We start from the raw sequence: 19000 nt of genomic DNA on the forward strand, positions 1-19000 counted from the left end.
CGTCCTCATGCATTGGCAACAATATTGATGTCAATCGAGCTAAGAATCAACCAATGCTTATATACTTATTTTATTTGTTTATAATATAAAAATTAATATTTATATTCCATTTTTTATATAAATAATATAAATATGTTTATTTATGATTTGTAATTGTTTGTGAATATGTTCGTTTTATGTTCAATAATATGTTTACTTAATGTTTATGAATAAATTCATTTAACTTAAACAAACAAATACGAATACACATAATTTTAAAGAAATAAACACAAAAACAATTTTGAATTCCTTAACAAGCACGAATTGAATACAAACAAGCTTAAAAATAAACAGACGAACATGAACAAATGTATGTTCATTCAAACTCAATTCATTTATAACATTAATTATAAATCCTCAAAATATCATTATTATATCATTTAGGTATATCCTTCCATAAGATTGATCTTCCAACATCTGAATCAAATTGGTGATTGGTGTACGTCAATGGCCACTCGGTATAAGTGCTTTCGCCCCAAGACATCGATCCACCGAAGTTGAAATCGTACGCACTGATTGAATGTCAAGCCCGGGTGTCGAGATTCGGGTTATGGTCATACCCTAACTGGTAGTGGCCACCGAAGTTTAAATTTGTGTCGAAAATCGATGAATGTCTACCCATAAATGCTTTGGGTACACTATATTAGGAGCTTTGTAACAAGACAGTGAACCCACCGCACAACTGTAACACCCCTCACCCGTCTCCGTCACCATATTAAAGTTATGGGATGCTACAAATCAAACATTTCATACAGTGATTAATTGAATTAAACTCAATGAAAAACATGTCATTTCATAATTTATCGGTGTTATATTAAACATATATAAGCTATAAAACAATTTAAAATAAATCAGGGACTTAATTAAAACATATCAAAAAATGGAGTAAAAATGCTAAATAACGGTCACACGGCCGTGTCACCGTGCCGTGTGATAACCCCAGGCCGTGTGAAGCCATAAGACATGGTCGTGCCAACTGACCGTGTGCGAGGACTCAAGCCGGTAGAGGAGACACACGGTCGTCTATCCAGACCGTGTAACAAATTGTGACTTGTGTGTGCAAATTGGTACTTAAAAATATATATATCACACGGCTGTGCCAACAACCTGTGTATGACACATGGCCATGTGTCAGGTTGTGTATCAGCTCGTGTGCACCTAAAGGTCACTTTTCCATCAAGTTAACCAAACTAATCTCTCTTAAGCCACAAGCAACAATATGCAGCAAATGTTCGAACCTACTCCGAAACACATTAAAACATGCCAAAATCATCACATAATCAAGCATCCTAAGTGCCAAACCAATATGTCATAAAAAGGCACCTCAAATCAAACAATTTCAAGCTACCAAACATTACCATTTACACACCATTCAATATCCATATACATATGGTATACAAACAATTTATATTATCATGCAAGCCTGTACATGTTGAAAAAACAAATTTGGAAAACATAACAAAAAATAAATTTAGAGAAAAATCAAAATTTTAAAAAATTTTCCAAAACAAAAATCTGATTGTGATATCTAAACTAATAAACACTTAATCAAAATTATGCATTTTCAATTCGTCTAGGATGAACGCTTCGATCGAGTAGTCTTCTCCGTTATCCTCAAGCTCATGTTTGCCGAGTGTGGGCTCACTTCGAATCATAAAATTTTTCACAAAAATTACCAGTGGGGTAATTTCGTAATTTCTCTAAACCTTTGGGCCAAGTTGTAAATAAATAAATCTTTAGAAATTTTCTAAAATAACTTTTTCAGAGAATTAATTCTCTACAACTTTCTCTTGAATTCAAGTGTGTGTAAAATAATAACCCAAGACTCTTTTTATATAGGGAGAATTTAGAGAGTTCAACTATGATTAAATTTAATTACTTAAATATTAAATTAATATAATATTTATCTACAAAAGAAATATTAAATTAAATTTAATATTAAGAAAATCACTTTAATATTAAATTAATAAAATACTATTAAAATGATTATTAAATTAAATTAAATTAAATATTAAATCTATTAAAATAATAATATTTTTAAAATAGTTAATCTGAAATCAAATTCTCTAGTAGAGTCTCAGTAGAATTATAATTCTTTCACTACTCAACCACTAAAGAACCATCGTTCCCGACCATTTTCTGGCCACTGAAATGGCTCTGTTGTAGCCGCCGGTACCCCAAGTCAGTTTGGTCCGAGCTAATGACAACTCGACCGAAATGGTTCAACCACTGGCGGACCGTCGACCCGGTTTGTTTGACCAATTTTTAGGTCTTAGTCTCAGTTTTGGGCTCCTGGGCCCAATTTATGATTTCAAATCCAATTTTCAAGTTCAATTACTCATTCGGCCAATTGTCTTACTTGAAAATTAATTTCTAAAAATATCATATTAATTTTAATTAATTTGATTAATTTAATTTTACTTGATCAAAATTAATTTTCCTAAAAATCACTTATATTTTCCAAAATAATTTTTCAAGAAAATTTTTTTAAAAAATTCTCTAGTTGAACAATTCTTACGACTACCCAGTTTATTTCTACATCGAACAAATCAACTCAATTAAATTATTTCTAAAGTCATAGAATTTTTTTTGCTTCAAATACAGTCCGATCGAGTTTTTGTTAAGCTAGCAGAGGGACCAATTGTAGATATACAATTAGGCTCTAGTAATTGCATTTATATCCAGAAGCATCGTTCCGATAATTCACAATTACTTAATCATGGAGTCAGTCCACAAGAAGTAGCATGATTAAAAACTGATTGCAGTCATAAAGCAACTAAAAATCTGACAAAGGCAAGTGCACCTATCAATTAATAGTATAGCTACGGTGAGCAAAGATATCGTTCCCACGAGGACTAAAAGTACTAGTAATTACTGTATTTTTATTATTTAACCGAATAACTAGAGTGATTAATTGAAACTAAAATTAACTAAAGAACACAACAAAGAAAAAATCAGAAGACAAAGAACAAATCAGGAAAATAATAGATTAATAACCAAGAAGCGAGACAATACCCAAGAAAGAATCCACCTAGACTTCATCTGTCATTATCAATCTAAATTAAGCAATTTCTTCACTTAGTATCTTGATCTGTAGAAATCCCTAAATTATGCTAGTATCTCTCTTCAAGACTAAGAGCAACTGACTCTAGGTTGATTAATTGAAATTTCTTTCTAATTAAAACCCCTATTATCGCATTAACTCGATATACGGATCCCCTATTAGATTTGATTCTAATCCGGTAGATTTATGTCGTCCTATTTCTAGGATTGCATGCAACTCCACTCAATTATGCTAGATCTACTCTTAAATAAGGTTTATTCCTATGATTTAAGCACATCAAACATGGATTAATAGTTTAGAAATATTAAACCAAGAATTAAGCACACATAATTGAGAACAAGATCCAAGTATTTATTACATAAAAATAGAAATTAAATAACAAAATCCATCTTAGGGTCATCTCCCTAGGTATTTAGAAAATTAGTTCATAATCGGAAATAAAAGCATCTTAAAGTCAATATAATCACAAGAAATAAAGAAACTCATAATAAATTTCAAAGAGATCAAAAGGAGATCTTCAATCTTGATGGAAATATGCTTCAGAGTCGGCTTCAATGGTATTTTTTGAGTTATTTTCTTCAATATTCTATGATGGTTTCCTTTCTATCTTCTTATATTTAGTATATATAGGTTTTAGAATGCCCGAAAAACCAAAAATTTGTGTTTTTCCGTGTTTTTGAAGTGCAGTTCACGATTTTCACACGGCCGTGTGCCTAGCCCGTGTAAGAGGGTGCAGCCCGTTTGCCCCCTGTACTTCGCTCCAATTTTCTAGTTTTTACTATATTTGCTCCGAATGCTCTCCTAAGTATAGACACATGAATTTAAAGGATTAAGAGCATAAAAGTAACCATTTTACATCAAATAATCATCCAAAAACACATTAAGAACGAGATTAAAACATGTTACTTTTAGCACTTATCAAAAACTCCTTATTGTATACTTTTTGTGAAAGTAATTCATCCAACTGTTTTGTCCAGCGACCTCGTCATGTGTGTGTTACCCTCATATGATATCCTTGATTCCTTTAAGTTAAACCCGTTCATTCAATACAATCATATTTTATCTCATTTTCACCATTGTGTCTTCTTAATGATTAATATGATCATTGTCAACAAATGACTATGATAAATTGCTCGTTTGAAAACTAGTAACCTGTGACCACGTTCCATATTTATCAATCTACACAATGCCAATGAGAGGATATCGTTAACTTTTTAATTGAACTATGAATACCACTGTTGCTAATAAAGTCATGCCATACACAAGTCATGTGCCCAACATACTGGCTATCGGCTCAATCATCTTTTAAGTATAAGCCTCCACTTATACATACACATGGCTCGTGACTAACTCAAGATTTAGGTAAATCATACCATGAACGTCACAAGTGAATTAATTCACAAACGAATTCAAAATGATCTTATCTTGGGTCCAGTCTAATGTATAATTATGCCAATAAATACATCTACGTCTCTACCCATGGAGTCAACTGCTCCAATAGTGAAGACTAGTCATCTCCTAAATTGGAATTGTAGACAACATAATAATCCTTCTCAGTATTTAAATCAAATGTTCACTTTGATTCTTTTATAGGATTACGGACTCGTTTAGATTATCTACTGAAGTAAGTTGTCTTTCTCATAATGTAAACATTCTTACAATGCCACTTATCATCAGTTTGAACTTAGACCATTAATGAGCTAATATTTGCTTGCCACAATTTCGCTATGTATGCAAAATATGAAAGACAGAAATACAAAAGACATAATAGTGAAATGTGAAATTAATTTTATTTATTTATTTATTCATCATTCAAATAAATAGAAAACAATTACATGTTTACTACAATATGAGCGCATTTCCCAACAGTACAAAGTGAACCAAATTATTCAAAACATTTACATAGCACCTTAACACCAACATAACATAATCAAAACATACCATTTTATACCATTCATGTCACCATTTTCATGCCTAACCAATTTCACATTCATTAATCATCATTCCACAAAACTTATACCAAAACTAACCCGCCAAAACATGATCAAAACAATTTATATATATATATATACATATTTAAATACCAAAAGTACCAACCAAGCCAAAAGTCACAACCATATTTAAATAACCAAAACCACACCATAACTTGAACAATTACATATGATGTTCAAACCACCTACTACATACCACTTATAACCAAAATCAAAACAAACAAAAGTTCTACTGAGTCGTTGAACGGATAGTGTGAACTCCGGCTTGACTTTCAACCGATCAAAACTTTCAATAATCTACAAAGAAATCAAACATAACAGACGTAAGAAAATCATTGCTTAGTAAGCTTGTATTAAACTTAAACCTTATCTTACTAAATATGATGTAACTTAAACATTTCACAATCCAAATCATGAGTTCATTATTTTCCTATACACATCACAAATCTCACAAGGTTAATGAGTTCATATATGAAATATGAAACATGTAACATTATCATGTCACAAAACATATAGAAGTAACTCATTTGAAACACAACTCAAAATTCACATATCTATTAACATTTCACATTTTCATTTCAAGTATCCATTTCATATCACCATTTCGTATAATCATTTTACATATTCATTTACACCCGATGAACCATAATGAAGTAACGCTGGATACACGTGAATAATGCTCACACAAGCTGTGATGGTAAATGCTTACACAAGCTATGAAATGGGCTTGCTCACATGAGTTGTGGGTCAGGATGTTAAGCTACGTGATACTGCTTACACGAGCTATGAAGAATCCCCAACAAATGCAGGATCTTAGCCATCGGTAGGACATCCAAGACCAGCACTCAAAACGATGATAACCTTAATGACATGTCATTTGTATTCTAAGCATTCACAAAGTTCATACGGGCCATGTTTAATATCCATATCATTTAAATCCATACACATTACTTCATCACATGAATTCATTCATATAGTTTTCCAATTTCAAACATAACCTTTAATTATGATATCACTGCAACTTAGTCCATTTCATCACTTTATATTTACCAAGAAAAAAACCCAATCACAAACATACATGGATAATTATTAAATCACAATAACATCAAATAATTATTTTAATCAAAACACGGACTTACCTAAATCGAATTTGTAGCTACCACAACACCGATGATTACTTTGCTAGCTTTCCTTTTTCCACAATTATTGTCTGGTTGATTTGTTTCTTGATCTAAATAATAATTCTAATTCAATTAACCATTTAAAATATCTTAAATAACTAAATTTATGTGTATAAATCCTTTTGTTAACATTTTACAATTTTACCCTAAAATTTTACCTTTTATGCAATTTAGTCCTTATACTAAAACTTGCAAAATTTTCACAATGTCAAATTCTTTATGGTCCATCTAAATAGGGGCAAGGTCAGAAATTTTTTTTAAGGAGGGTTGAAATTATGATAGTAAAAATGTAATTTCACCATTTTAATAGCCTCTATCTTTATAATTTTTAAAGCATTAAATCAAATATTTTTCATTTTAGGGGGTCAAAGTGTAATTTTACCTTTACTAATTTAAAATTTTAAAAATTTCAAAGGGCCTAAATGGAAAATTTTCCATTTTAAGGGGGCCGAGACCCTGCCAATCCCCTAGTTTCGCTCCTTCCTCTAATGCCCCTAAAAACTAAATTTTTACAATTAAACCACACCAATTTCAAAATTATAACAATTAAGTCCTTCAATTCAAAACCAACCAAAATTACTTAACAAAATGTTCCTATTTAACCATCAAGTTCATGACTCTATCAACAAACTTCAAAGACACTTATAATTCATTCATAAAAAGTCCCTAATATTTTAACAGTTTTACGAGTTAGTCTTAGGGCTAGTTAGATTAAGCTACAATGACCTCAAAAACATAAAAATTACTAAAATAGACTTACAAATCATACAATGTAAGAGAAAAAATGTTGGCCAAAAGCTTGCTACATTCAAGTTATGGAGTTTCAGTTTTTTAAAGACAAAAGATGGAGAAGATGACTTTGTTCATCTTTTGTTTACGTTATTTATTAATTAAATTACATTTATAATATTCAATTTTAACTAAAATTGAGTAATTTAGCAAACATAAACTGTCTACCATATTAAATAGGGTCTAATTACCATATAAAGCCCTTAATTCATGTTTTATAACCATGAAACACTTATAAACTTATAACGATTAACTTTTACAGCTTTTTCTAATTTAGTTCTTTTCCTTAATTAAATATCAAATCGCGAAATTTCTGGTTTAAAATTCAATACACCTATATAGTAACTCCATAAATATTTAATAAAATAATTACAAACTCAGTTTACAGAAACGAGTTCCTGATACCTCATTTTCCAAAACCACTTGACTTTAGAGACAAACCACTTGAACTTAAATATTTGTTCAATTATAAAAAAACATTAAATCCAAGATCCTATATAATACTATATTAAACTTGTAAATATTAAATAATAATATTTATGGACCTACTTGATGGATTTGTAGTCTCGAAACCACTGTTTCCGACACCATTGAGAATGGGTTGTTACAAAAACCGTGTAGTTGGACTTTCTACTTCAGCTTCGATTCCAACATTAGCCGTAAAGGTGACTGAAAATGGGTCAGATCCATTAGCCTTGGCAAAATCGACATATAACTACATTACAGCATTTTCGCTTGAGCAGTGCAATTCTATGATCGCCTCAAGCTCGAGATCATGTTTCAAATCAAATAACTCATACCTATAGAGGTCAACAGAAGTAAGATATCTACGTTGCAACCTCAAAATTCTTCCCCGAGTTGAACCCCCCATTTCCCTCCTGATTCTAATCCGTATCTCACGCAATTTAATGACACGATTGAATGTCTATTTCACGGATTGGGCTTCTGCAAATACCACCCCTTTTGTATTATAGATTTGACTGTCATAGTAAACAACAGATTTCATTCATCGACTCATTTCAATATCAGTTATGAATTGAATGAGCATAAACAAAAAAATCAATAAATGGTTGTCCAAAGAAATCACACAACTCTCGCAACTCAAATATTTGATGTTTGATATGAATTTGTTGCGTGCCTAAGTTATAAATATTTCATTACTTTAATAGGAAAATAGAACAATGAGAGAGAGAATGCATGCCCCAAAACCCGTTTTTGAACACGTGTTTTCGTCAAATAATGGTGATGAAACACAAATTATTACTTAAAAACACGTTTCACAAGTCATATAATTTAATCAGAAGCATGCTTCAGAAGGTATTTTGTGCCTCATAACATACTTCAAATATGCAGAAAAAGTTTGAGGGTCCACCAGCTGAGCGCGTTTTCTTGCCATGTCAGCAAGGAAGCTCGCCCAGCTGGACGAACTTTCTCTAGCATTTTTCTTCTCTGAAAAATAAAAATACCTAACCCTTCGAATTTTTAACAGATTTTAAGTAAGTTTTGAATATATTCGATGAAAACATTAGTCTTGCAACGCATTTTCGACCGCAGGAATTTTCTATTTTGTAATCACACCCTTCTCTCCACGCTTGTAAAAGGAGTCCCCCACTCTATACTTCATCATCCCTCAAACATCTTCTCCCCAAGCCTCTCCATCTTTCCACTATACAACATTTCTCGGTGTTAAAAATTTCGATCGCTAATAAAATTTAGACCGTTCAAGGTATTCTTGAGTCATCAGTGATGTGATATCGCTCCGAGATGCACATATTTCATATATCCTGCTGAGATGAGACCATTTAAAATCAAATTTAATTTGAAAAACTCAATAAAAATTTTAAATTTTGAATTAAATAGTTTGATTTATTTGAGTTAATCAAGTTATTCGGATCAACTCGAATAAAAAATTAAGTTTTTTTATTTAACTTGAATATGAATTACACAATTCGAGTTATCCAAAAATCTGAATAAGAAAAGAGAAAACTACGTCATTTTGATAAATGTTTACTTATTAAGTTAAAAGGTAAAACCATCATATTATTTATGTAGTTAAATAATCTTATGCGTAGTCTACTAGTTAAATAATCGGTCTATGTAAACGCAATATTGAGTATAAACAATAGGATTCTTCAACTTGACTCGACTTGACTTGAAATTTTTTGACTCGATTCAACTCGACTCGATTGAATACTCACCCCTACCTCTGAAACCTATCCTGGGGAAGCCGAGTTTCGAGGTGATTTTGTTTTGTATGGTCATTGGTGGAAGTCTACATATAAGTCTCAATCGACGGCTGTTATGCGGTCATGGATTGAGGTATAACGGGAGAACCAATTGACGGTCGTTATACAGCCACGAGCTCAAACTTTTTGGATACCTGAAAATGTTACCTTATAAATACCATATAGAAGTTTAAAGGCATAATCATACGAAAAAACTGTGGGACTTCCCACTATAATCGGCACAACATTTTTCTCTATTTCCAAGCAACTAGTACCTTTAACCTTCCTTCTTATCCAAATGCCAACACCGTTGTGGACTCAGGAGGACTCTCAAGCATGGAGCAGTTGTTTGCGGTGCTGTAAAAATGATGCTCTTTTCAAGGTGACAACGCTTGTCATTATTAAACAACCCATTAATAACTACAACCGCTACCAACCCAACCTGAGTTTGACCTCTACTGTGCCAGAACATCCTCTTCGCCTGAGAGCCCTCTTCTGTCCACCTCGGTGTTAGCCTTCAGATAAGAATGAAAGGTTAAAGATACTGATTGCTTGGAAATAAAGTAAAAAATTATGTTTATTACACCAAAAATCCCTCTGTTTTTCCCTATAATATGACCTCAATCTTATCTATGGTATATATAAGGCATCATTTGCGGGTATCCAAGAAGCTTAAACTCGTGACTGCATAACGATTGTCAACTGGCCCTCGGTTATACTCGAGCTCGTGATTGCATCATGACCATCGACTAGAACCTCCACCTATACTTCGAATCGTGTCTGTATCAAGCACTGTCACCCCAAAACCTAACTTTCCCAAGCTGGGCTTCTAAGATAATGGTCCTATCCCGCCATGACATATGAAATGTATGTGTTTTGAGGCACGTTATCACATCCCTAACCCTTTAAATCTACCTATAACCTTTCGCGATTTCACCCTTAGTCCCAAACCCTAAACCCTTAAAAACCTAAACCTAACATAATTAAAAAAACCCTAACCCTCTCTAGGCGCGCTTTCCTTTTCTTTCTCCAAAAATGTCCTATTTTCCTAAATTAAAAAAAGGGCCTAAAAGGCCAAATAAGAAATGGCATATGTACCTGGGTTTTTTTTTTATAAAAGTAATGCAAAATAAATAATTAAGGAAATAATATTATTTTTAGTTTAATTACGAAAATATGTCATTTTCTACAGTAAAATTGAGTGCCATTTGACTAGTTGGCGACACCACCTTTTTTTCCCCAATCATCAAGTTTAAAAAAAATGAGTTTTTATTGGTGCCACCTAACACATTGACAACACCAGATTGAAATGTAATAAACCAAAATATTAAAGTACTTGATATGAAACTTTCCCTTTTAGATTAATTGTTGTAAAAAAACAAAAAAAACCCTTATGCATTATAGTGTGGCGGCACCAAATATGTTTTGGGGCATAATTGTTTCATAAACCCTTCCTTACTTATTATTTTCTTTTTAAGGTACTTATATTTTTTAAAATAACTACTTTAGTCCCTTTCATTATATGAAACTTGTTCTTTTCTTTTTTTCCTTTTACATGAAAAGATGGTGGTTAAATTTTAGTTTTAATTCCTCTATTCTTTTGAGATTATATAATAATGGTTAATTTTAGTTTTCATCCTTATATTTGGTTCAAATTTGAAATTCAATCTCTATTTATTTTTGAATTAAAATTTTAATTTTGACATAATTTAATATCTCAACTCTTATAATGCTAATACTTTATTCTTTTAAAATATTGAAGTGAATTTTTAAGAAATATTAGGCAACCTAAAATGCAACCTTAATTTTTTTTTACTTACAATAGGTAATCTAAAAGAAAAACTATTAAGTCTTTAAACATTTTGATTTATCACATTTTAATCAAGCGCGCCAATGTATCATACATCAATAATAAAAATTCATTTGATTGCATTATGATTTAGAAAAAATAAAAGTGGTGCAATTAAACTAATCAGAGAACACCTAACTTTATTGCGAAAATGACCTATTTTCATAATTAATCTAAAAACAATATCATTTTGATATTTATTTATTTATTTATTATTTTTATGAAAACCCACACATAACCCTTTAAAACTTACCCATCCACGTTTATAATTGTGAAAAATAGGTCAGGACTTTGGACCATACTATAAGCTTGTGATTAAGTTTGAATGAATGGTACGTTTATCTGTAATTAATTTAAAAATATTGATGATGATAAAATCAAATACTATAGCATAAGATAACAAATAAAATGTATCGCATTCCATCACATCGCTGCAAACCCATTTATGTTTTTATCCGTATTTTTCACTTAAAAGCCTCGTCGAGACAAAGAGCCTTGCCCGCTAGTTTTCACATCCTTCAATACAACACTTCACTCTCTTTCTCTGTGTTCAGTTACTCTCTGTTCTCATCGTTTGCCCACCTTTTTCCTTTTTTTGTTTCTCTCTCCTATTCTGCATTTCTTGTTTTCATTCGGATTTTCTTTCCTTTTCCTTTACAATTATCTGTCCAAATCTTTCTCTTCTTTGTACACCTTTTTTCAAACCCCCCCCCCCTCATTATTCTCTCTTGTTTTCAACACCCCCCTCCTTTTCCTTCTTATCTCACTTTCCTTTCCTCCAAAAAAAGCATCTCTGTAATTCCCTAAAAAAAAGGGTTTCAAGTGCCTCACAAATGAAGGTCTGCTTCCTACTTTGGGATCTCTTCTTCTTTTCCTTGATTGGGTTCCGATTCTTTATTTGCTTTTTCTTTAATTTTTTTTATTGCAATATTTTGTCGTGGGGATTTAAAGAGAATCATAAGGCCTTGTTCTTGAATTGGGTTTTGATTCTTGGCATTTTTTCAGCTCAAAAGAATCCGTACAGTCTTTGGTTTTTGTCATCTTATTTGATGTGCTAAGTAATGGAAAAGGATGAAAAAAATTTGAGTAATTTGATTTATTTTCATGTTTAAAATGTAACTTGAATGCATTTATATATTTACTTATCGATTTACCCAGATGCTTACACAAAAGATACTGAAACAGATCTCTTTTATTTTCTCTTATTTTAATTGCAGAAGATTGTGCTGAAGTTGGATTTGCATGATGATAAAGCCAAGCACAAGGCTCTAAAAACAGTCTCGACTCTTTCAGGTACATGCACAATCTAAAAACAGTCTCGACTCTTTCAGGTACATGCACAATCTTTATTATAAAGTGTTGTTTGCTTAGGTGTCTGTCCAAATGTTTCTTATATTAAATTACAGAAAATGATGTGACTGCTTCATATTATATATATATATATATATATTCTCTAACATCTTTCGATATTATTGTTGTTTCGAATATCAAATTTCGATGCAACATACATTGGCTATTTATATGTATTTGAACTTTAGCTTGGATTGTTAAAACCCCTTTTTATCAATGACTAAGGGATCTTGATGACAACAATATCTTCGTGCTAACAGTGATTTGTTCTTATATTTTCTGAGATTTCTTCATGTTATATTGTTGTTGTTCTTTTGGAGCTGGCCATGGAAAAAGTAATGGTTTCTTTCTATTGATTATAGCTTTGTCTTTTTGGGCTTTGAAAATTTTGATAGGAATTGATACCATTGCCATGGATATGAAAGCACAGCAATTGACAGTGATTGGAACAGTTGACCCTGTGAATGTGGTGAGCAAATTGCGCAAGAACTGGTCGACCACTATAGTATCGGTAGGGCCAGCAAAACCGCCGGAGAAGGAGGAGCCGAAGAAGGAAGAACCCAAGAAAGAGGAGCCCAAGAAGGAGGAGCCGAAGAAAGAAGAACCCAAGAAGGAAGAGGAGCCAAAGAAAGAAGAACCCAAGAAGGAAGAGGAACCCAAGAAGGAAGAGGAGCCAAAGAAAGAAGAAGAGAAACAGCCACAGCCACCAGCACAGCAGCAGCCACAGCTGCTGCCACCACCGGACCCTGTCTTGGAGCTTGTGAAGGCTTACAGAGCATACAATCCTCAAATGACCACTTATTACTATGTTCAAAGCATGGAAGAGAATCCAAATGCTTGTGTTATCTGCTAATTAGGGTGCAGGGGAAAGGCGAGTGGTGATGGATTTGAATGTGATGAATGAAAAACAGGAGGCAACAAACCAAAGAAGACAAACTTCCTTAGTGTATAGATATGGTGATGTTTTTCATTAATCCTTTTTGGTTTTAATGTACTAGTTAAGGTGTTGAAGAAGAAAGTGGAGTGAATAACAAATGGGAATTTGGAAAAATCCATCCACCATTTTTCCATGAATCATGAATGTATGTAATTTTATGTTAGTCTTGTAATCTAATGTATTGCTTATTCTGCCTTCTCTTCTTATTCTCTATTTTTTTTTTCCAACGAAAAAGTAGACTGCTATACAATAAGGATATGATATAGTCAGTGAATAGAGATGAATAATCGGAGGGAAGAAAGAAAGAATCAGAAGAAGAAGAGAAGGAGAAAAAGTTGAAAGGAGAAAATCACAAAAAGAAACGGCCTGTTTTTCATCATATCCCCCTTGCTGTCGACAAAGGGGTTTAAAATGTACAGTTAAAGCAGATAACAACTATCCCAAGCAAAGACAAAACTTACCGTTTTATTTAAACGGTCCTCTTTACACCGAAATAGAAATTAAACTAAATGCAGTGTTTAACAACCAGCAAATTAGAAATTAAAAACAAATCGAAATTGGTAGACTTGAAACCGTGAGCTCCATTTGGCCTGTATCAGATACTCCCTTCTTGAATAGGATCATTGTCCTCAAGGATCAAAGGCAGGATACATCTGTTGTAATTCTTGTAAGTTCTCCCAGGTTAAGTCTTCTGGATAAGTGTTGAACCATTCAACCAGCACCTCAGTCGCAGCCTGATTGCCCTTTTTGACCATCTTTCTATCTAATATTCTCATGGGCTCTTTGTCAATGATGCCATCAGTCCCCACTACAGGTAGTATAGATGAAGTTGGTATCTTACCAATGTGTTTTTTGAGCTGGGAAACGGGGAGTGTAGGGTGAATTTTGGATCCGACTGGTAAAGTTAACTTGTAAGCAACTTGACCCACTTTGGCTTCTATAAGGAAAGGTCCAAAGTATTTAGGAGAGAGCTTATGATTCTTCAACTTGTGGAGTGAATGTTGGCGGTATGGTTGTAACCTTAAGTACACCCAATCCCCTACATCAAAACTCCGATCAGATCTCTTCTTGTTGGCAATTTATCTCATTCTCTCTTGAGCTCTTTTTAAATGGAAGTGAAGAAGCTTCCGCATAACTTCTCTATTTTGCAAGCTTCGGTCGACAGTAGCTACATTGGAAGAGCCAGTGAGGTAAGGTAAGTGTAGGGGTGGTGCTTGACCATAAAGGGCCTCATACGGTGTGGTATGGATTGCGGAGTGGTGTGTGGTATTATACCACCATTCAGCTAAAGGTAACCGTTGCACCCACTCCTTAGGATATTCACTCACCATGCATTTGAGATAGCCTTCTAGACACCGGTTCAGAACTTCAGTCTGTCCATCTGTTTGTAGATGGTTGCTGTTGACAAGCAAAGTTTAGCTCCTAATCTTTTAAACAGTTCTTGCCAGAAATTACTCACAAAAATCTTGTCCCGATCTGATACAATTGTTTCAAGAATACCATGCAACGTGTAGATGTCTGTCAAGTATTCTTGAGCTACGGTGATGGCTGTGAAAGGGTGTGAGAGAGGTAAGAAATGCCCGTATTTTGTGAGTCTGTCAACTACCACTAGGATGGTGTTCTTGTTGTGGGCGACCGGTAAACCTTCTATAAAATCTATACTGATAGCCTCCCAAGCTCGCTCGGGGATAGGTAGAGGCTGTAGGAAACCAGGGGATACGGCAAGGTCTGCCTTGCATCGTTGACAAATAGGACATTCTCTGACCCATTTTCGTGTATCCTTGGTTAGGCCTTTCCAGTATACTTGTCTAGATATTCGTACTTTGGTAGCGTGCGTCCCTGAGTGACCTCCCAATGGGCTACAGTGGAAACATTCAAATAGCTCTCTCTTGAGTTTTATGTCGTTCCCTACAACGACCTTCTCTTTTCTCCTTAGTACATGCCCATTCCACGAATATTTTGGATGCCTCTGAGGGTCCTCTCGAAGCTCAATGCATACTTAGTGTAGCTTGGGATCAACAAAAGCAGATTCTACCACTCTCTTCCATAAGTCTGACCATGAAGTACGACCCATACATTGAAGGAGCTGTCCCTCGAATTCGTGGGCCTTTCTAGACAAAGCATCGGCTACCAAATTTTGAGCACCCTTCCTATAAGTGATGTAATAGTCATAACCAAGCATTTTAACGACCCATTTTTATTGAAATTGAGTAATAGCTTATCGATCAGCTAAAAATTTCAAACTTTGGTGATCGGTCCTGATTTGAAACCTCCTCCCAACCACATAAGTGTGCCTTTTTTTCTACTGCCAAGAGGACCACAAGCATTTCCTTATCATAGATGGAAAGTGCTTGATGTTTCACTCCTAACCCTTTGCTAAAAAATGCCACTGGTCTCCCTTTTTGGTGTAACACGGCCTCAACCCCTTGACCATATGCATCTGTGTCAATGTAGAATTCTTCATTAAAGTTAGGTAGGCATAGCACTGGTGCATGGCATACTGCGTGCTTTAACATTTCAAAGGTAGCTTGTTCATGGTTGGTCCAGTGCCAGAGGGTGTTTTTCTTGAGTAAATTGGTCAACGATCGAGCCATAACCCCATAGCTTCTTATGAATCTTCTATAGTGACCCAAAAGACCTAAGAAACCCCTCAATTCTTTGACCGATTTAGGGGTGGGCCAATTTGAAACTCCTTCTACCTTTGCGGCATTCATTGTCACCTCTCCTGCAGCTATAACATGGCCCAAATACTCTATTTGATGAGTGCCAAATGTACATTTATTTTGCTTGACAAACAAATGCTTGTTCCTCAAAAGCTGCAACACATCTTGTAAATGTATCATATGTTCAGTCTAGCTGTTGGAATAGATAAGTATATCGTCAAAAAAAACCAAGACTGACCTTCTTAATAAATCTTTGAATATAGCATTCATGACTGCCTGGAAGGTTGAAGGTGCATTGGTTAAGCCGAAGGGCATAACCAGAAATTCTTAATGCCCTTCATGTGTCTTAAAACAGGTTTTACGAACATCTCTCTCATACATTCAGATTTGGTGATAGCCCGATCGAAGGTCCAATTTGGAGAAAAAGAGAGCTTGTCCAAGCTCATCTAATAGTTCTTTTATGATGGGTATCGGAAAACGGTCCTTAATGGTTAGTTGGTTTAGGTGGCGGCAATCTACACACAAGCGCCAACTCTCATCTTTTTTCTTAACCATTACAACTGGTGAAGAAAAAGGGTTGTTACTGTCTTGTATGATTCCAACGCGCAACATCTCCCTGATAAGCTTTTCAATTTCCGTCTTCTACACTGTAGGGTGCCTATAGGGCCTAATATTCACCACCTTTGTCTCATTATGCAAAGGTCTTCTATGACCTTGTGTTCAGACAGGAAGAAGTGTATCAGGCATTTGGAATGCGTCGTCATATTCTCTTAAAAGTTGTTGTAAATTTTTCGGAGGAGTTGCAGGTGTCATTTTCAACTTGGTGTGTTGTTCGGCAGCCAATATTATGGGACAAGGACCGAGTGGTGTCATAGACAAGCATTTGGACATTTGTTGACCCGTCAGTATATGTAAGTCTTCGGGTTGAATACCTTGAAGCAAGTAATCGTGGCCCTCGTATTTGAACTTCTTAGTGATAAGTTGAAAGTTCCAAGTGATGGCTCCTAAAGACAGTAGCCACTGTATTTCCAGCACCAAATTGTAACCTTTCACCGGAAGGATAATGAAGTCACTAACAAAACTGTAACCTTCTGTTTGCCACTTAATAGCTCGACACCGTCCCCTAGTGTACAAACTTCTGCCATCAGCAACCATAATCTCTATTTTATTAGCTGGTTCCACAAATAAATTACCTCTCTTGACCAGTTTGGAGTCTACAAAGTTGTGTGTGCTACCCGAGTCTACCAATATTATCACATCAATATGCCCAATTCTAGCTGTAATTCTCATGGTGTTATGCCCTTAGGATCCTTGTAAGGCATGTAATGAAAGAACATGAGGGATGACATCAACTTCGAGTTATGTATTCTCGAGCTATTCGAGACAGTCTTGAAACTCCTCTGTTGGGGAGGTTATGGCCTCCATTCCAATTTCATTGTGAGATCTCACCACTAGCTGATACAGTTGTGATTTCACGCACTTATGTCCAGGGGTATACGTTACGGTGCACCAGAAACATAACCCTTTCTTTCTCTTATCCTCCATTTCAGCTTAGGATAAGGACTTGGTTAGAATGCGATGATTGTTAAGGGTAGTTTCGGTTTGTTATAGGTTGGAGAGAGTCTTCCAGTTGCGGGTACAGGACTGATGGGTTTAGGGTTAGGAAAGAGAGGTTTAGAATATCCCACACTCCCTCCCATCAGAGGATGCCTTTTGACCATGTTTACAGATACAATGCCTTCGACCTGTCTAGCTAACATAAAGGCTTCTAACAGTGTTTGGAGTTTGAATAATCTAAGGTACATGCCAACTTCTATTTTAAGATCACTGATGAATATACTTAAAGCGTAAGGTTCGGGCAGGTGGAGCTGGTTGAGAATGCTTACAAATTGGTCGCGGAACTGGTCAATAGATCCTTGTTGCTTCAAGGTGACCAACTCAGTCATCGGGTTAGTAAAGTTGAAAGAGCTGAATCTCTCTTGCAGCCTACGAGCATAAGTTTCCCATGATAACATTTGAATCCCTCCCTGTCGTTGGCTGAAAAAGTGGTGCCAGTCCAATGCTTTTCCTTTCATATGAAGCATAACAGTTCTCACATTATCTTGTTCCAATATACTTTCAGCTTCAAAACACTGCTCTAATTTCTACTACCACCCTCGGAAGTCACCCCCATCAAACCTCGGACATTCGAACTTGGAGTTTCTTCCCATAGAGTCTAAGGTAGTAGCCCTTGAATGGACACCCATGTGGCTTGACTCTACCATAGGTGACAATAAAAGAGGCTCATTTGGTGGAAATCCAAAAGGCGGACCAAGATCGAGTTGCCAAGTCACGGGAAACTCCTATGAAAGCTCTAACGAATAGATCTGAAATCAAAACAAATAATGAGATTAAATCTAGAAATTTCAAGATCTGGAATAAGAACCCAAAAATCAGCAAGATATAATCAAGAATCGAAACACTTAGGAGAAGGGGTTTCTTTAAAACCAAGATCACGAATTAGCAATCAAGAATGATCCAATCAATAATCGAGAAAACAAACACAAGCAGCAAATTAAACTTAAAATTTCAGCAAATAAATGGAATAAAATTGGGGTTTTAGATGGCAAGAAGAAAAGAAGTAGAATCGAAGAATCAAACGCAATTGAAAGGAAAGAAAGGATGTGAATCTGCCAATGAGTTGATTCGGCCAAGAATGATCCATTTCCAGTAACTGAATGTTCCCCAAATTGAATATGACCCAATCGACCAAGCCCTAGAAATTGGGGATTTTGATATCGAATCGTTCTTTAACGAGGGAAAAATAAATCGTCGATTCTTGGAGTTGGAATGTATTGAAAGAACACAAGAATAACAACAAATAAGTAAGATAAAGAATTGACCCAAGAGAAACAAAGAAATAAATCAAACAA

At 34.7% G+C, this 19000-nt stretch overlaps 1 protein-coding gene across 3 annotated transcripts; it reads left to right on the top strand.

The window, feature by feature from the left end:
• The first annotated feature begins 11634 nt into the window (after positions 1-11634).
• On the top strand, positions 11635-13623 carry LOC105791625 (heavy metal-associated isoprenylated plant protein 39). 3 transcript variants are annotated; one of them, XM_012619785.2, is made up of 3 exons: positions 11635-11977; positions 12356-12469; positions 12884-13623. In XM_012619785.2, exons 2-3 carry the CDS (start codon positions 12436-12438, stop codon positions 13339-13341), a joined length of 492 nt encoding a protein of 163 aa, XP_012475239.1. In that variant the 5' UTR covers positions 11635-11977; positions 12356-12435; the 3' UTR covers positions 13342-13623. The 3 variants fall into 3 exon arrangements, with proteins under 3 accessions (XP_012475239.1, XP_012475238.1, XP_012475237.1); XM_012619784.2 differs by having other exon boundaries at positions 12359-12431; XM_012619783.2 differs by having other exon boundaries at positions 11636-11977; positions 12356-12431.
• The last annotated feature ends 5377 nt before the right edge of the window (positions 13624-19000 follow it).

The sequence above is a fragment of the Gossypium raimondii genome, chromosome 8 (assembly GCF_025698545.1).
Source record: "Gossypium raimondii isolate GPD5lz chromosome 8, ASM2569854v1, whole genome shotgun sequence".
NCBI classification, from domain to species: Eukaryota; Viridiplantae; Streptophyta; class Magnoliopsida; order Malvales; family Malvaceae; genus Gossypium; species Gossypium raimondii.

Coding starts and splice junctions, on each gene's coding strand:
- LOC105791625 (XM_012619783.2), top strand. Junction 12,432..12,883: donor AACAGTCTCGACTCTTTCAG/GTACATGCACAA, acceptor AAATTTTGATAG/GAATTGATACCATTGCCATG.